Source organism: Rhinichthys klamathensis, unplaced genomic scaffold, assembly GCF_029890125.1.
Source record: "Rhinichthys klamathensis goyatoka isolate OS25496 unplaced genomic scaffold, OSU_Roscu_1.1 h1tg000196l_1, whole genome shotgun sequence".
NCBI lineage: Eukaryota > Metazoa > Chordata > Actinopteri > Cypriniformes > Leuciscidae > Rhinichthys > Rhinichthys klamathensis.
The window spans coordinates 3,865,552-3,882,001 of record NW_026606722.1 but is presented as its reverse complement, the minus strand read 5'-3'; the positions used below and the strand labels follow the sequence as shown (position 1 = coordinate 3,882,001).

Below are 16,450 nucleotides of genomic sequence, written 5' to 3'. Positions count from 1 at the left end.
GTGATCGACTTACAAACAGTGAGAAGGAGATAAACTGAGTTTGCGTGTGTGGACGCACAGTATTGCACTTTGTTCAACTGTCCTTATTAGTATATTGCTCTAGCATTGCTAGTTTTTACTTAATCGACTGAAGAAGTCCAGGTGAGGATATATAAGACAGCAGTAGGCGATCACCCAGAGGAACAGAAGCACATGTAGCTCTTCCATCTCATAACTAGTTCGGTCACGACCCCCGTTCCTAAAACACAGAAACAGGCGGTTATTGGTTATTTTCAAAGCAAACAGGCTCATTGGAAAAAACGTACCTGTGGCAACATTTCTGCAGAATGATATTACGCTTATTGCATGTTTCAAAGTGAAATGTCTAGTGAGTGCCATTAAAAACATGTTCAGTTTTTATCCAAAACAGATTAATGTAAATCTGCAGTGAATTGTTTGTATAGGTACGTTTTGGGAGTTTTGCAAAAATGTATAGGTAGAGGCACGCATTTCCAATGAGCAGGTAATCAAATGTACGTAAAAAAAAAAAAAAAAAAAAAAAAAAAAAATCCTAACCTCAAATGTGAAACTGCAGGTTCTTCGGTTATTCTATCCAAAACACTTTGATCTAAAAAACGGTTTTGCTCATATTGGTCATTTTCTGATAGACTATCATGCAATTCGCAAAGAAAAAGGTCCTCTCTAATTTTCTCCTTATTAAGATCATTGTCCACTTGCACATGATCAACACCATCACTGCAAGTCAGAGTAAATACATCCGAGTAAATACTCTCCTTCATTTTGAATGAACAGTCCAAGTCCAAACGTTCATCAGCAGATGATCTGGCAGTCTTGTATGTGTTGTCTATACCAGTTTGATTCATCGACAGAGAGTCACGGTCCCTTTGGGACACATTGATGTCCTTGACCTGTCTCAGTGTGCTTTCATCTGTACCTTTGCTATCACATGACATCAGTGCATTCGTGGGTTTTAATTGACTCTGTGCATCACACAAATTACACAATGCGTTTCTTTCACTTCCTTGAGATTCAAGTGTACTGACAACATTTATATCAAACTCTGTTCCCTGAGCATCCATAACTGTAATGAATTCAAAGTTGACATTTGACACCATTCCAGCTTCTTTATTGTCCAGCTCTAAGATGTAGCTGTATGCATCCTCCTCGTCTGAATCCAGCATTGACATCGCATAAACGGCCTTTGAAACCTCAGAACTGTTCCCATCATCCTCCAGATTTACCATCAAGCCTTTTTTCCATGCTACAGAGTCACAACACTGCCCTCCAGTGGAGTCTGAGAAGGATTGTCCAGTTGACCAGCTGGAACTCTTCATGGTGAGGAAATGTTGAGGTATAGCTAAACCCACAGGGTTGTCTGAAGGACAGATAGGAAGCGACTCTGAGCCGAGCACTTGATCTTGTTCTTCTTGGCAGGTCTCAGAAGGGTTTTGAAGCCGTCTCAAAGCTTCAGCGGAGACATTAGATTGTGACACACAGCTAACCGAATCAATCCAAGGTCTGTCCCATCTTTCAATGGAGTTTGGTGTGCCTCTAGAGGAATCTGTTGACGCACTGTCCTGCGAATCAGTGAATGCGATGTGATTAGCAATATATATTTTTCTAATTGAACTAAAATAGTTTATTTTAGTTTGATTGAGAATAAACATCACAATATTAAAATAATATGTTCCATGGAGGCACATTAGCTTAATTTTGTATGTGTTTTCCACCTTATGGTACAAAAAGTATATATAACTCAGAAAATAAATAAACTGTCTGCACACTTGAATCCTTTAAAGCAATTTTAATCGCCAAGCTTTCGGTCACAAGACCATCCTCAGGGCAGGACCCTGAGGATGGTCTTGTGACCGAAAGCTTGGCGATTAAAATTGCTTTAAAGGATTCAAGTGTGCAGACAGTTTATTTATTTTCTGAGTTGTTTAGTTGTGTCTGTCTGGCACCTTGTTTATCGTGAGTGCGGTGAAACGCCTTTAAAAAAGTATATATAAAAAGGCAATTTCCACTTTTTGAGGAATTGTGACATAACCGAGGCTTTATATCTCACAAGTGTATTTTTCGCATAATTATAAATATATTTCTTCCATTTGTAACTATTTCTTACAAGATGGAAATCAAATTCATTCAGGGCTTAAACCCCCCAAAAACTAAACAAAAAACCACTACCTGGCCTCTGAAATGCCAGTAGGATCCATTAATAGACAGTATTTCCGACATTTTGGAGTTGAATTATACATGGATGCATCATATTATTATATTATGCATTATTTATATCGCATGTGCTATTAATTTTCAAGGGCACAATTCAATCATTTCAATAGGAATTCACATGATTGAGAATAAAAAATAAAATAAAAAAATGTATATACATGTCTTTGAAACAGTCCGGGACTTCCTCTTCAGCTTCATTCTGTGGGGGTGAAACTATCTCATTACCACCTTCAAGTTTGATACTCGTGGCAGCACATTTATCATTTTTCGGCGAATTGTCGAGGGCAAAATCCAGTCATTTCAATAGGACTCCACATGATTGCCAATTTAACGTGAGGGCGAAATTTCCCCACACAAATACGCAATGGGTTCACATTGGTCACAAGAATGTGCAGAGTTGATCACGTAACATCTGCTTGGTGAGAAATTCTGCAATAATGTTACCATTCCAGATAAGCAAGTCTTAGTTAGCTTTACCTGTGACTTTATATGACCGGCCTTATTACGCAATCATTCATATGAAAGATAAACATATCCTCACCTCACCATGGCCTGGCCAACATTCAAGAAACTGGGCTACATAGGTGATGACGGACTGCTCATCTGGTGAATACACTGCAACATCTAGTAAAAAAAAAAAAAAAAAAAAGTCAGGTCAAATAACCAAACACACCTGCTAGCGGTCCTGCTAGATGAAGCCCACTCAAAAATAAATTCTGCTTATTTGCTACCCAGTCACAAAACTAAGAAACAATACAACACTTTGCTATACTATATTCACAGGCAATATTTACTATAGCTCTGCAGTAAAATTCTGGGTCTGCTCATGTGTTTTTACAACATATTTATTTCTGAAAAGCGAAAGCAGGTCATGCAGCAATTGAGCATGTTCCCCTAGAAGGCACAAACAATACGCAGTTATTCTTCAAGTAAAAGGAAGCGGATAGTGTGTGTGGGCCTGGAATACCCTACGTTATGGAGACAAAATGGCAATATGTCCCCACAAAGATGGGAATATCTTAAATCCTTGTCCTTGTGGGGACATTTTTTGGTCGCCATGAGTAAAATAGATTATAAATCATACAAAGATGTTTTTGATGTTTTTTTTTTATTATTATTGTGGAAAGTTTTATGTGATGAGTAGGTTTAGGGGTAGTGTTAGTGTAAGGGGAGAGACTACACAGTTTGTACAGTATAAAAATCATTATGTCTGTAGAATGTCCATAAAACATGAAAAGCCAACATGAGTATGAGTGTGTGTGTGTGTGTGTTACCATCCGGATCCAGCAGTGGAGGAATCCCCAGCCACTCATATGCTGCTGTGAAGGCTGTCTCCATGTTTAGGCGGGGCTCAGAGGACAAAGCTTTCCTCATGTCCACAAATTCAGGACAGAAGAATTTAACCAGTGCCAAAAAAGCCATTCCGCTCCTCCAGCTGTTACCGAAATCATGAATTTCTACCCCATATCTGAAGGAAAAGGTTGAAACAGCATTTTCTAAGATTGAATAAATCATGGAAGTCCATCCAATTAATTAAAAGCATCGATTAAAAAAAATCGAATCATTAGCAGCATGTTGTTCCAAAGCTGTCTTTCTTCTGTGTAAGTTAATGTTCTTTTTTCATGCAATTATACTTGATGTGGACAAAATAGATGCAAAAACACCATGAAAGTGGTCCATACTCCATAAAAAGTCATCTTGTAGTATCGAGTGAGCGACAGACTACAATTCAAGTTATATTTACTGAGCATCTTAAGATCCAGCCTTGACACCCAACTTGGTGTGTTCATAAGAGTTCATGAAAGAAGTAGCGATGCTTTATTTGGAACAAATTGTTCTTTTGAGTTATGTGTTTTCAATCAATCGTTTAAACTGCTTCACAAAACCACTCTGAATGATTTGTTTACGAAGTTCAACATGGTCCTCAGTGACAGCTCACTGGAGAAGGAGATTTGAAGCATGGCTTTGAAAGGAATATAGCGAACAAAACGATGCTTTTGTAGCGTTTTGCATCTTTTTGAAGCTTGAAAGCGTCAGTTTCCGTTTCAATTTCAAGGAAAAGAGCGATCAGTGCATTCTTCAAACGGTCTCCTTTTGTGTTCCACAGAAGAAAAAAGGTTTGGAACTACATGATACAATATACCAATTTGCATATCAAGAAACACATTTGTCTTTATTGTGGCTGAGTAAATTAATTGACTTACTTTGCTGTGCAGTTTTGCACCCAGCTAAGCAGAGTCTTTATGGCTGTACCGCGGTACTTGAGATTTTGCAAGGACCTTTTGCCTTTTGAGGGTGGAGTGCCGAATATGTCATCTCCAGGTGATACTGGGGAACTACGACCTGAAGAATCACTGCCACAAGGTAATGACAGCAGACTGAAGGTGGAAGGGAATTTCTCTAGGTGTCCTGTAACCTGTTTAATCTTCGAATGGTCAAATAATTCAGCCACAATAAATCAGTCGATCAAACACTCACTCACAAGAACAATGGAACTCTTTCAGTACCGTTACACAATGTTAGTGTGCTTTACCTGATAGTATACAATGATGTTCCAGATTAGCCTGAGAACAACTGAAGGATTGCCATCAGCAATATCATTAGCGTCAATATTTATAAGACTCACCTGTGTGGAAATAATATAAATGATTACATTTGAACGTGACATATGGAAGGGTAAATATATATTGATGGCTGTGTTTTATAAATTAGTTCCCTCATTGTAGTTAAACCGTTGTCAAGTACTAATTATATTCCTACATTTTTTTTTAACACAAAAGATGATATTTTAAAGAATGTTGGTACTAACCAGACAGTTGATGGGCCCCATTGACTTCCATATTATTATTTTTTCTTCTACTATGGAATTCAATGGCATACTCAACTTGAAGGTGAGTAGCTAAATTATGACAACATTTTTGAGTGAACTATCCATTTAACTAAAATGAGGGAGTTCATTATTGGCCATGATATATTTCCCACCCACCATGTATGTGATGTACAGGGATTCACACTAAGACATGGGGAAAAATAAATAAATTAGGACTTACATTTCTGTCCTCGAGGAAATTCAAGACCTTCGCAATATTGTTTAGTCTGAAGATGTGATGCGGGAATGGCCTGAATCTATCAAGCTAAAGCACATGAAAAACACTTCGTATGTGTTTAGGAAAGCCACATTCATGTATGACAGATTTATAGTGATCAAACTTTGTATCTTTTCAGTAAAATATGTGATGACAAACCATATTACAGCCTGACAGTTCCTCTAGAAGAGCCATGAGAACCTTTCCATCTTGCACATCAGTGAATAAGTTATTAACCTGTAAAGGTGGGTCACACTACAACACAGAAGGAAACTTAAATGAAGAAGACATGACAGTTAATGACTACTTTTAAATGTATATGTTAATTTCTCATTATTAATAAACTGACATTTTTACAAAAACAACACATTCAATGCTTCTGTTGTAGTAATAGGTCTACTCATGGAAAATATTATGTAAACAAAGGTATCATTTTTAAAATCATATGTTGATTGGCCTTGTTGCATGTAAAAAACTGAATATGTTGATTGGCCTTGCAAGTAGAAATAAGACAATTCTCACTCTCTTCAAATGCATGTTTATCCACTTGGTAAAAGTTCTCTGTTGGACTGCCTGCTTCTCCTCTGTGAACAAAGCAATCAAACTCAGGCTTTTTCTCAGAGCACGGGCACAACTTTTTGAGTCAGCTTGTGTGCATGCTTGTCATTTCAGAACACTGTAACAGGTTTAGAGCGGGTGAGAACAGGTATAAGCAGGTTCGCTTTCATTTAAGAGACATGCACTGGGTGAAATGAAACGAGGAAGTTTGCCTTAAAAAAAATTCCATTTTATTTTCAGACTTGTTTTTTTAGAATGTTGTTCTATGTCCATTTCCATTTCGGTCAAATTGTGTTTATAATATAATATAAAATAAGAACAAATTCAAAAAAAGTTTTTAAACCTGTGCCAGAACTGGAAAATGTAATATACATTATGATACAATGGAGCAAACTTGCCATTTAAAACATTGCGTAATCATACAAATATCCACCCAAAATTCATTATAAGAACTGTACCTGTGAATTATGTATACACCGTTATGGATTATTTTACCTTGGGCTCTTTTCGCGCACTTCTTGTCTTTTACACGTCCATCTCTCTTACTCGATGTTAAGGACATCCTGAACGGGACCACGAAAACTTCTCAAAGTCAGGAATATGCTCCAAGCATAGCTGCAGTGACGCTACAGGAGAACATTTGAGGAAATCGAGTCGTCGGGTTTGAGAAGAGTGTTTTTGAGCGTCAAATCCTGCCAGTACACGCCCGTCTCCTCCATACACCTGTGACAGCTCCTGCAAATCCTTTACTGCCTCAAGCCAATATTTAATACTCATTCATAGTCATGTTATGTGTTGACATTTCACCTATTCACTTTTAACAAATAAAAACATGTGGATACTTGAATGAATGGTTTGTTCATAGTATAACTATCATTTGGGGGTTCAAGTTTATTTTCTTTTTTGTAAAATCATAGGATATTTGAACACTAAAGGGCCATTTTCAACTAAAAACTGAAAAGTTGTTATGCGTTTTGGCTGTTTGTTTACGCGTTTTGGGGATCTGGAAATGCAAACTTTTGAAAACGGGTTTCAAAGAGCAAGTTTTTGAAAACTATAATGTACTCGTCCCCATGTAAACTACAAAAATGCTAATTTGTGAAAACGGTGACGTCATGCGCATGCGTATTACATGTTCAGTCTACAAGCTTTCATTACAAAGTGACATCGCCAACTACTGGCCTGGCGTGAATAATACAGCGTTTTTAGGGTTTTTTTTTCCGCGGATCCATGTGAACAGGATCGCTTTGATAATGTTGTCGTCTGCGCAAAAAAAAAAACTGCTAAAAGTCAATGACAGTGTGTTTTTGTTGCCTTATAAATTGGGTAGTGGGTCAATGTATTCATACGATTAAATGTGCCTGAATGTACCAAAACATGACATACCAAAACATTACTAGTGCCATTTATTTTAAAGAAATATACCACCATGATACACTTCACAGAAAGACATTTGTTAGGTTTTACATTATAAGCACTATTGAAATAGTTTAAATATCTGGGGCCGTATGTATAAAGCCGCTAAAGCCGAGTAAAATTGTTGCCTTAAGTGTGTCAAAATTCTAAGATGTAATTTTACTCTTATTCCTAGACTTAAGAATAAGTTTGATTCATAAAGGTTCCAAAGTGTTAAGACTAGGTCTCAGCTCCTACATTATTTAAGAGTGCTGGAGAGGTATCCTAACCTAGTTAAGAGTAACAATATGGCAGCAGAGAGGAGGAGACCACACACTTTCCATCAAAGATATAACGTATTGGAGTTATGTTTATGTATATTATGATATGATGACAGGGAGTTAAATAAACGATACAGTGTTGATCGTAGAGGTATTCTTTTTGTATAACTGACCTTGTAAGAAATGTAATAACTTCTCCCACTCTACAACTTTGACTGCAATAATGAAAGTAATGACATATTTTGGCAACTGGAAAGATGCAGTAGTGCATTATCTGAATTATCTGAAATAACCACACCAAACATAGTAGTGGCCAGAAGTGATGAAAGTGAAGAAAAGGTTATTCTTGTTTTCTGTTTTTAATGACCTTACAAGTTCCCTTAGACCGCATCAAAATATGAGGAAAATATTTTATTTTGTATATTTCAAACTATGAAGGAAGAACAAAAACTAAACTTAGTGGAGGTTTTTATCTGACAAAATTATTTGGCAACAAAAAAAAAGGCAAAATACAGCCACAGGTTATAGAAAAACTCATAGCTCCAGGATAAAGGATACATTGACAACATAATCAGTTTATTAATTAATATTTCACTGGTTCTCTTCTGTTTTTGCATGTGTTGTTTGCTTTATTCATTGCGTCATGATTCATTGCGTCATCACAAATTAAACAATTGACAACAACAACTACGCAATATGCTTACAAAATCTTTAATACATTTTGTATAATATTTGGATAAAGGGTGAATATTTCAATTTTCCTAGGCTGCTCAACACTTTTGGCCACTACTGTATAGCAGTTCATTGACTTTCTAACGGATCAAACCATGCGGCAAAAACAAGCCCCTTTTATGAGGATTGCAAGCTTCCCTGCAGTTGTTGGAGCCATTGATGGACTCATGTTTGCATCATTACTCCAACTGAGGAAACATGCATCAATAGAAAAGGATTCCACAGCATCAACACTTTAAAATGTTTTCATTTATTAGACTTTTAAAATAAATGTAAGAATTCAAATAAAATTGTCAGTGTCTTAAGTGATTTTATTATAAATACATTAATAATTGGTGCCATGCTGCTGTGACTTCACCCTTAAAGGCTCGCTATTGGATAATTTATTGGCCAAGTGCAGCCATTTTAGGTTGACATCATTGTAGTCCTTAGTTCACAACACTCAAGTGCCACTTCATTCAGCACTTAAAGGGATACTCCACCCAAAAATGAAAATTCTGTCATCATTTACCCTCAAGTTGTTGCAAACCTGTATGAGTTTCTTTCGCTGAATACAAAGGAAGATATTTTGAAGAAAGATTGGAACCAAACAGTTGTTTGGCACCATCGACTTCCATAGTAGGAAAAAAAAATACTATGGAAGTCAATGGTGCCAAAGTTCCAATCGTTCTTCAAAATATCTTCCTTTGTGTTCAGCAGAAGAAAGAAACTCATACAGGTTTGCAACAACTTGAGGGTAAATGACAGATTTTTCATTTTTGGGTGGAGTATCCCTTTAAGAATCAGTCTTAAAGCCCTTGCACACTGAGTCCGAAATTCACGTCCAAAATTAATAAATACAATAAAAATAAACGTTAAAAAATAAATACGACATCACGTTATGTCAATCACGCTTGCACACTGCCTCCGAAACTTTTGCCCATCATAAAAAACAAAATTGGATCAGGTTCGATTTTCTGCGTTTTTCGCATCCGTATCAAGCAGTTTGAATGGTGTTTTGACGCTTTGGAGCCACTGAATCACGAATACGGAAAAACGCATATGAAAATTTCGGACTCAGTGTGCAAGTTATTAAAGGGTTAGTTCGCCCATTTAAGACATGAAGTTGTATGCAATCCTTACCAGCACTATAGTGCATACACACTGACCCACTCTGTTGTCACCTCCCTGGTCAGAGTTCTGGCCGCTGGAAGTTTTTCAATGAAGTACTCCCGGTTATTTTCCGGGGCCACAAAACTGTGCGTTTTTACGTGAAGAAATTATTTGCGTTTCAAAGCTTGATTAATTTACCACACAAAAAACACGCCGGTCAAAATTCATACCTCAGTTTTAATCGGCACTATTTTCTATCCATTTCTATCAATCCGCGCTGCTGTCAACGTCAACATATAAAAATAAAAAAGTGTAATTAGTTTGTTCCTACAGACTGGCTGAGTTTGGTGTAGGTCCTGCAGGGCAGAGAGTAGATAGTGGCTCATTTTATAACCCAAGGAAGCCAGGCCTCAGACATAAAAAAATACACCTTCATGAACTAATGTTACCCATGCATGAATGTAAATTACAATGTTCAGAGTCTAACCAAGCTACAAACAATTTTGCTGAATGGCTAAATTTAGATTAAATAAATTTAGGCTAAATTTGACTTATGGTAGAAAAAAAAACATACAAATCTGGGATTTTTTTTTTTTTTTTTTTTGTGAGCATGAAATCACATTTTATTGAACGAAAAAAAAGTCAATAAAACAAACCTTTACACTTTACTGAGATTATGGAGATCAATGATGGAATCCGGGCGAACCTACGGATATAGAAAACAGTCAGAATTAGTCAATGTAAGGTTTTTCCTCCATTCACAACATAACGTTTCACTGTGGCAATTCGAAGTGTCTGAAAGGCGCGCAGATCTCCTGCCAGACAATATCTGACTGCCGCCGCTGTATTACTCTGCCTGTTTTGAGACTGGTAACGGTATAAAACAAACCATTACCGCTGTGGAAACAGGACGAGATTTGTTGAAAGAATATCGCACGTAAAACTTCAAAGTCTAGAGAAGTCACGCCTTTTGTTCCTTCATTTTAATCTATGCAGCCTCGTCGAGTCTCCAGCCACTGCAGGCGGAGACAGGATCGTGAGACTGCACTTCTTTTTGAGGACAAATGTAGCTTAAATCTTACTTACAAAAACTGTAAGAAAATCCACGCGGTTTGCAACAACCGCAGACTTCATTTCATCAACCCGAACACGAACTAACTATAGCAAGATGCACTTAAATACAGACCCGTGACTGAATCATTCGGCTCATTGTTTGCGCTTAATCGGTTGAATCGTTTAAAAAACAAACAAACGAACGATTCTTTATCCGTTCGAGCAATGTCGAGTGATCACTGTTTTTACTTGTTATAAAATTATGATAAAATTATAACTAGATTATATAGTATTTTTAAATGGCTGTGCGTTTTATGAGCGGAATCACTGCTAATGAACTGAAATTCCGGCAATATAGAGGAATCACTGAATCTTTTTTTTAAATGAATCTTTAAAAGGGTTTCAAAGAACCGATTCGCAGAAATGAGTTGGAGCATGTACGTACCGGAAGAAAAAAGGTCAGTGTTATTCTAACCGGATGTAAATGCCTCCACTAATTACTACTTACAAAAAAATACAAATAAATAAAAAAATAGGCGTTTTTAAATTACAGTGAATGTACGTGTAATATGAGATACATATTTTACTTCGCTAAAATAGAAGCTGTCAAGAGATAAAAAGCAACTTGTGTAACCTTCATGACTGACGTAGTATTCAACCAATCACAGAGGACAGGAAAAAGACGAGAACCAATAGCTTTCCTCCATTGAGTGTTTATTCTCGAAGAGGCGGAGCTTACGTTCAGTAAGTTTCTTCGGCGAAGTTCTGTCACTGTGGCGTCAGTTAAAGGACGTGACACACACACACAAACCACTTAAAATATTCACCAAACCCTTCAGACTTGTACAATGAACAACATTCTCAGATCGACAGCCCGGTGTCTTCGACCGGGCGCGTGGCATTACAGAACAGCGCAGAATAATGGAGAGATGCTGTCTGGTTGGGCCCGCCTCATGTGCTCCTCGGCGGGCAAGAAGAACATGGAGGAGATGGTGAAGAAGGACAAGGTGGTGGTCTTCATGAAAGGCACTCCTGGGCAGCCCATGTGCGGCTTCAGCAACGCAGTCGTTCAGATCCTCAGAATGCACGGGGTCGACAGCTACGCGGCTTATAACGTGCTGGATGATCAGGATATCAGAGAAGGTCAGTGGCTGGTCATTGTTGTTTGAGGAGTTTAAAACCCTATACAATTTGATATAACCTTAGGCTTGGACGACGGTTTCTGGTTCTTCTTAAACGTGTGACATACTAAAAAAAGTTAGTGACACCTTTTTGGAAAATTCTATTTTAAATTGCCAATTATTAATCATAAAATCAAGAAAAGGTCTTATAATTGTGGCTTAGTATCTCATAATAATGAGAAACTTTCTTATGATTATGCGTATGTAGTAATACTTTTTGGGGAAAATCTAATAATGACTTACTATCTCAAAAGAATGACACATTATTATGAGATTATTATATGAAAGTTTCACATTATTATTATTAATAACAACTTCCATTATTATGAGATGAGTCATTAGTCAGTTTCTCATTATTATGTGATGTTACTAATTATTACGAAATATGCATGATAAACTAAGTCATTATTATGAGAAAGTTTCTCATTTTATTAGAAACCAAGGCAGTACTAAGTGAAAGTTTATAATTATTAAGGTTTCTCATTATTATGATATATTGAGTCATTATTATGTGAAAGTATTTCATTATGTTGATCCATTCATATGAGAATATATTAATGAGAAACGTTTTTTATAATGAGAAAAAAAAATGTCTCATAATTATGTGATGTTTCCTTGTGATAATGACTTGACTTCTCCTGATAATAAGAAACTAACTAATTATAAAATAGTTAAAAATAATAATGACTTAGTTTCTCATTATTATGAGATGTCAAGCAATTATTATGAAAAAGTGTTTCATTATTATGAGATGGTGAGTAATTATTACAAGATATTAATGAGAAGCAAAGTCTTTATTACGAGAAAGGCATTACTACATTAAAGGTTACATAAACAAAAGGAATTACTACATAAAATCATTAGTACTATTAAAATTGTTCTCATCGTGAGATATTAAGTCATTATTATGAGAATTTATCTTATTATGTTGATCCATTATTATGGGATATTATTGAGAAACTTTATTATAAAAACTCATTATTAAGAAAGTTTTACATTATTATGTGATGTTTCCTTAAAACATCATAATAATAATCAGAAATGTTCTCATAATAATGACTTCGATTCTCATTATTACGAGATGTTAGGCCTAAGTCATTATTATGAGAAAGTTTCTTATTTTTTTGAGAAACCAAGACATTACTACATGAATGTTTCTCAGTATTACTAAAAAGTTTCTCATTATTATGAGAGAATTTTTCATTTTTATTTTGATTTATTATTACGAGATATTAATGAGAATTGTATTATGAAAAAATCTCATTATTAAGAAAGTTTCTCATTATTACGTGATGTGTCCTTGTAATAATGACATGACATCTCACGGTAATAGTAACTAACTTATTAATGAGAAACGTTTTCATAATATGAGAAAACATCTCATAATAATCAGAAACATTCTCATTATAATGACTCTGCATCTTGAAATAATGAGAAACTAAGTCATTATTATGAGAAAGTTTTCATTTTTTTACACCCCACTTTGGCAGAAATGAGCTTCCATACAATGCACTTTAGTTTGGGTCTGAAGCTTGGCTTTAGAGGTGGTGAGTCTGATCAATCCAGCACTAGTAGGTTAACGGCGCCAGCAGTCACCCGGTCAGCTCTGATTGCCTTTATCAGTTTTGCGCAGCAGGAAGAAAGGGGTGTTAACCCTTAGACCCCTGAGGTTAGTTTCCAAACAGCAACATGACATCATGACTTTGCGTAAACATACACGCCACTTTCAATTCAAGTGGCGTGTTATCTATACGCATTTTGAGCTATCCGCGTGTATGTCCACGCGGAAATCTTTTGCGTGTATGTGTACGCCGTTAAACGTCCGAGTGATTCCGCGTGTATGTGTACGCCGTTAAATGTCCGAGCGAAACGAAGCAAAATCTATATCTACATCTGGGGAGCGATATTTCTTTTCCTAGGATGGTAGGAGAAGACTCATAAATGGTATTAACCCCAGTGACGGGTAGGTTTAGGGACGGGGTTGGGGTAGGTCATATATTTATATATACATAATACAGTAATATAACGTTAAGTCAAAGGCGTTGATAAACACGCTGAAAAGCGATTATGCGTGTTGATAGCACGCCAAAAATGGAAATACGAATTGGCGTGTCATACATACGCCATTTCATGAGATCAGTCTGCAAACAGTAAAGCCTAGCCTGAAATGCTCAAGTGGAATTAAAAAGAGAACAAGGAAATCCAGGTCACGTAAAATAATTTCCAGAGTTGTGCATGTAAGAGTTAAGGACTAAAAAAAATGTCTGTTTACTGACATGCAACTTTGTTCCACCTGAAAGGAATAAAGACGTTCTCCAACTGGCCGACGATTCCACAGGTGTACTTCAACGGGGAGTTCGTCGGGGGCTGTGATATCCTCCTTCAGATGCATCAGAGCGGCGACCTGGTAGAGGAACTTCAGAAGCTGGGAATCAGATCAGCTCTCCTGGATCAAGAAAAACAGTCCTAGTCAGCGAAGTCGCATCCGTAGGGTGATTGTCCAATGATGTAAACTTCTCAAAGGTTGACTTGTGAAGGGTGATTTGACCTGCTGAAGTCCAAACTAAAGGTTAGGATGTCAAAACTCCGAAATCCTGAGAAATCACTGTAAAACACTTGACATAGAATTACCGTATTACACACGATTACATTTCTATTGCAGTATGCTTGCCTTTATTTCAGATACTCTAATGTTAGACCACTGCATATTTAAAATGTTGTATTTTGAAATATATTATTACATGTATTTTAGATGTATATCAGTTTTTTTGTCAATAAAATAATTTAAAGCACCCATTGTTTGAAAGTAAAGCTGTTAGGAGTATGAATTCTGCCTATCTGATGTCACTGCAAAGAATGTGCTCGTTGATACAGGTTTTCATCTTCCTCATTCTTTAAAGCCTTAGTAATAAGAGTCTTGTCTAAAAACATGCTCGGAAGTTGTCCTGTTGTAGATTTTCTGCACCGTTTACTCCTAAGATGTTGAAATCCTTTGGGTCAAAGGTATCTACTTGGCTTTAATGGTGAGATTTATTTGAAAGATTTATTCATCAGTTCTGTGCGATATAACACATGGACATGTCCTATCTGACACTTTGAAGTGTAAAGAGTTTCATCTTGTTGATCGTTTTAATGTTTGTATCTTTGACAAATTTGGAAATTGATAATCATGAAGGATGTTAATCAAAAAGTAGGTCTAGAAGAATAGGTCAAAGATCTGAATTGACAAATAACATTCCAAGTGTATTGGAGTTAGGGATGATTGTAGCTTCACGTGTGTCCACTAGAGGACGCAATAGTCTTAATTGTTTTCTGACTGATCATAGAAAACCAAAGATGATGTCATTAAGGATAGATTCCCATTATAAAAGGAAAAAAAAACACCTTTTTTAAATTAAAAGTACTTGAATTAATTCATTGATTTAATGTTGTTATGAAAAACACATATGTACGTTTTTAAATGTTTCAAGGGAAATTACAAATATTTTTTTTTAATATTACGTTTTTTTAATTTTATACTTGGTCTATATTTGTACCCTCATTATAATGACTGGTCAAATTGACATTGAGTTTAATTTAATAATAAATAATTAAATAGAAAAACTATTTGAAAAATCAAATCATACAGAAGGTATTTTCCAAGTCTTTATTCTTAAATAAATTAATAATTAAAATGTGGAAATGTATTAGGCAAGGTTACATGGTAACACCTTTCTTTATTCCTTTTTATAAATGGTAAACCATGCTTGACTTGCCATTTTCACCATCCTCTCAAAAGCTTTCATATCCCAGCACTCCTTCTCCCTCTAAGCTGGTTGCTAGGCAACACCACAGCTGTGTCTAAAATCGCCCCCTATACCCTTAAATAAGGGCACTATTTGAGGGGACAGCAATTTGTAGTGGTGTCTGAAACAATGTCCTGTAAAAAATGATATGATCAATAAGTTATGACAACATATGTTTTTACATTGCTTTAACTCATCAAAATAAGTTAAGCAATTTTCAACTTTTTTATGTTATTCAAAATTCAACTAATTTAAGTCAGTTTAAATGTAATGAAGTAAAGTTGAAATATCTAAAACATCCAAGTTGATTGTATTTAAAAATTGAAGGCAGCAACTTTTTAACAGTGTGGTGGACATTATCGAGTGCACTCATTTAAACCCATAATGCACCAATAACAAGTGAGCAACCGATGTACGCTCCACGGCAAGTAAATACCCAAAATGCACTGTGAGGGTCACACCGAATTAATTCACGCATCACACCAGAAGATGCATTCCGCCGCCGAATCATCCATCCATCCATTTGATTATTAAATTGTTTATTAAGGTTTATACATTCTAGTTTCCATTACAGAGTTCAAGATAAATCTTTTCATTGCTACTGGAGCAGCCAGTTTGGTAAGTTTCAAAGGATTATTAAACAGCAAGCACAAACTGCAAAAGTGGCAGCCCTTCTGGCGCTCTCAGTGTCTGAATTCACTCCATCCTTTTCATTCACTCCTTCAAGTGGACTGTATTACTGAAGTAATGTAGGGAATAGTGAATGAGGGTATAGGGGGCAATTTAAAACACAGCTCAGGTTCTCTCAAATATGAGGCACAGAAACAAGGATTGCCACTATTCTCCATGTGGATTTGGTTTGCAAACAGAATCAGGTCATTGGTGCTTGTGCCTGAAGAGCATCTGACACCTCTGCTCTGCAGGTACATGTAAACATCCGAGACTCGAGGAGGAAAGAAGGTTTCACAGCAGTTGTCGGAGCTACATTTTCAAGAACACAGAAATTTTGAAGTTGCTAAAATTTCCATGGCGTATAAACTGTTGTAGGCTACATATCT

The 16,450-nt window shown here is 36.3% G+C and overlaps 2 protein-coding genes and 1 non-coding gene across 3 annotated transcripts; 1 reads left to right on the top strand and 2 right to left on the bottom strand.

Moving 5' to 3' along the window:
* Window positions 1–7: 7 nt before the first annotated feature.
* clmnb (calmin b) lies at window positions 8–6,717 on the bottom strand. Its single transcript, XM_056262721.1, has 10 exons — window positions 6,369–6,717; window positions 5,838–5,899; window positions 5,475–5,570; window positions 5,280–5,363; window positions 4,763–4,855; window positions 4,434–4,654; window positions 3,504–3,697; window positions 2,771–2,853; window positions 556–1,577; window positions 8–238 (listed from the first exon to the last, which is right to left on the bottom strand). The coding sequence occupies exons 1-10, from the start codon at window positions 6,433–6,435 to the stop codon at window positions 109–111; spliced, it is 2,052 nt and encodes a 683-aa protein (XP_056118696.1). The 5' UTR covers window positions 6,436–6,717; the 3' UTR covers window positions 8–108.
* A 3,430-nt stretch (window positions 6,718–10,147) lies between these two features.
* On the bottom strand, window positions 10,148–10,424 carry LOC130096224 (small Cajal body-specific RNA 13). The gene has a single exon (XR_008808184.1). It is a non-coding gene; the product is annotated as a small Cajal body-specific RNA 13 (non-coding RNA).
* Window positions 10,425–11,187: 763 nt separating this feature from the next.
* Window positions 11,188–14,403, top strand: glrx5 (glutaredoxin 5 homolog (S. cerevisiae)). The gene is made up of 2 exons (XM_056262720.1): window positions 11,188–11,569; window positions 13,908–14,403. Exons 1-2 carry the CDS (start codon window positions 11,275–11,277, stop codon window positions 14,075–14,077), a joined length of 465 nt encoding a protein of 154 aa, XP_056118695.1. The 5' UTR covers window positions 11,188–11,274; the 3' UTR covers window positions 14,078–14,403.
* The last annotated feature ends 2,047 nt before the right edge of the window (window positions 14,404–16,450 follow it).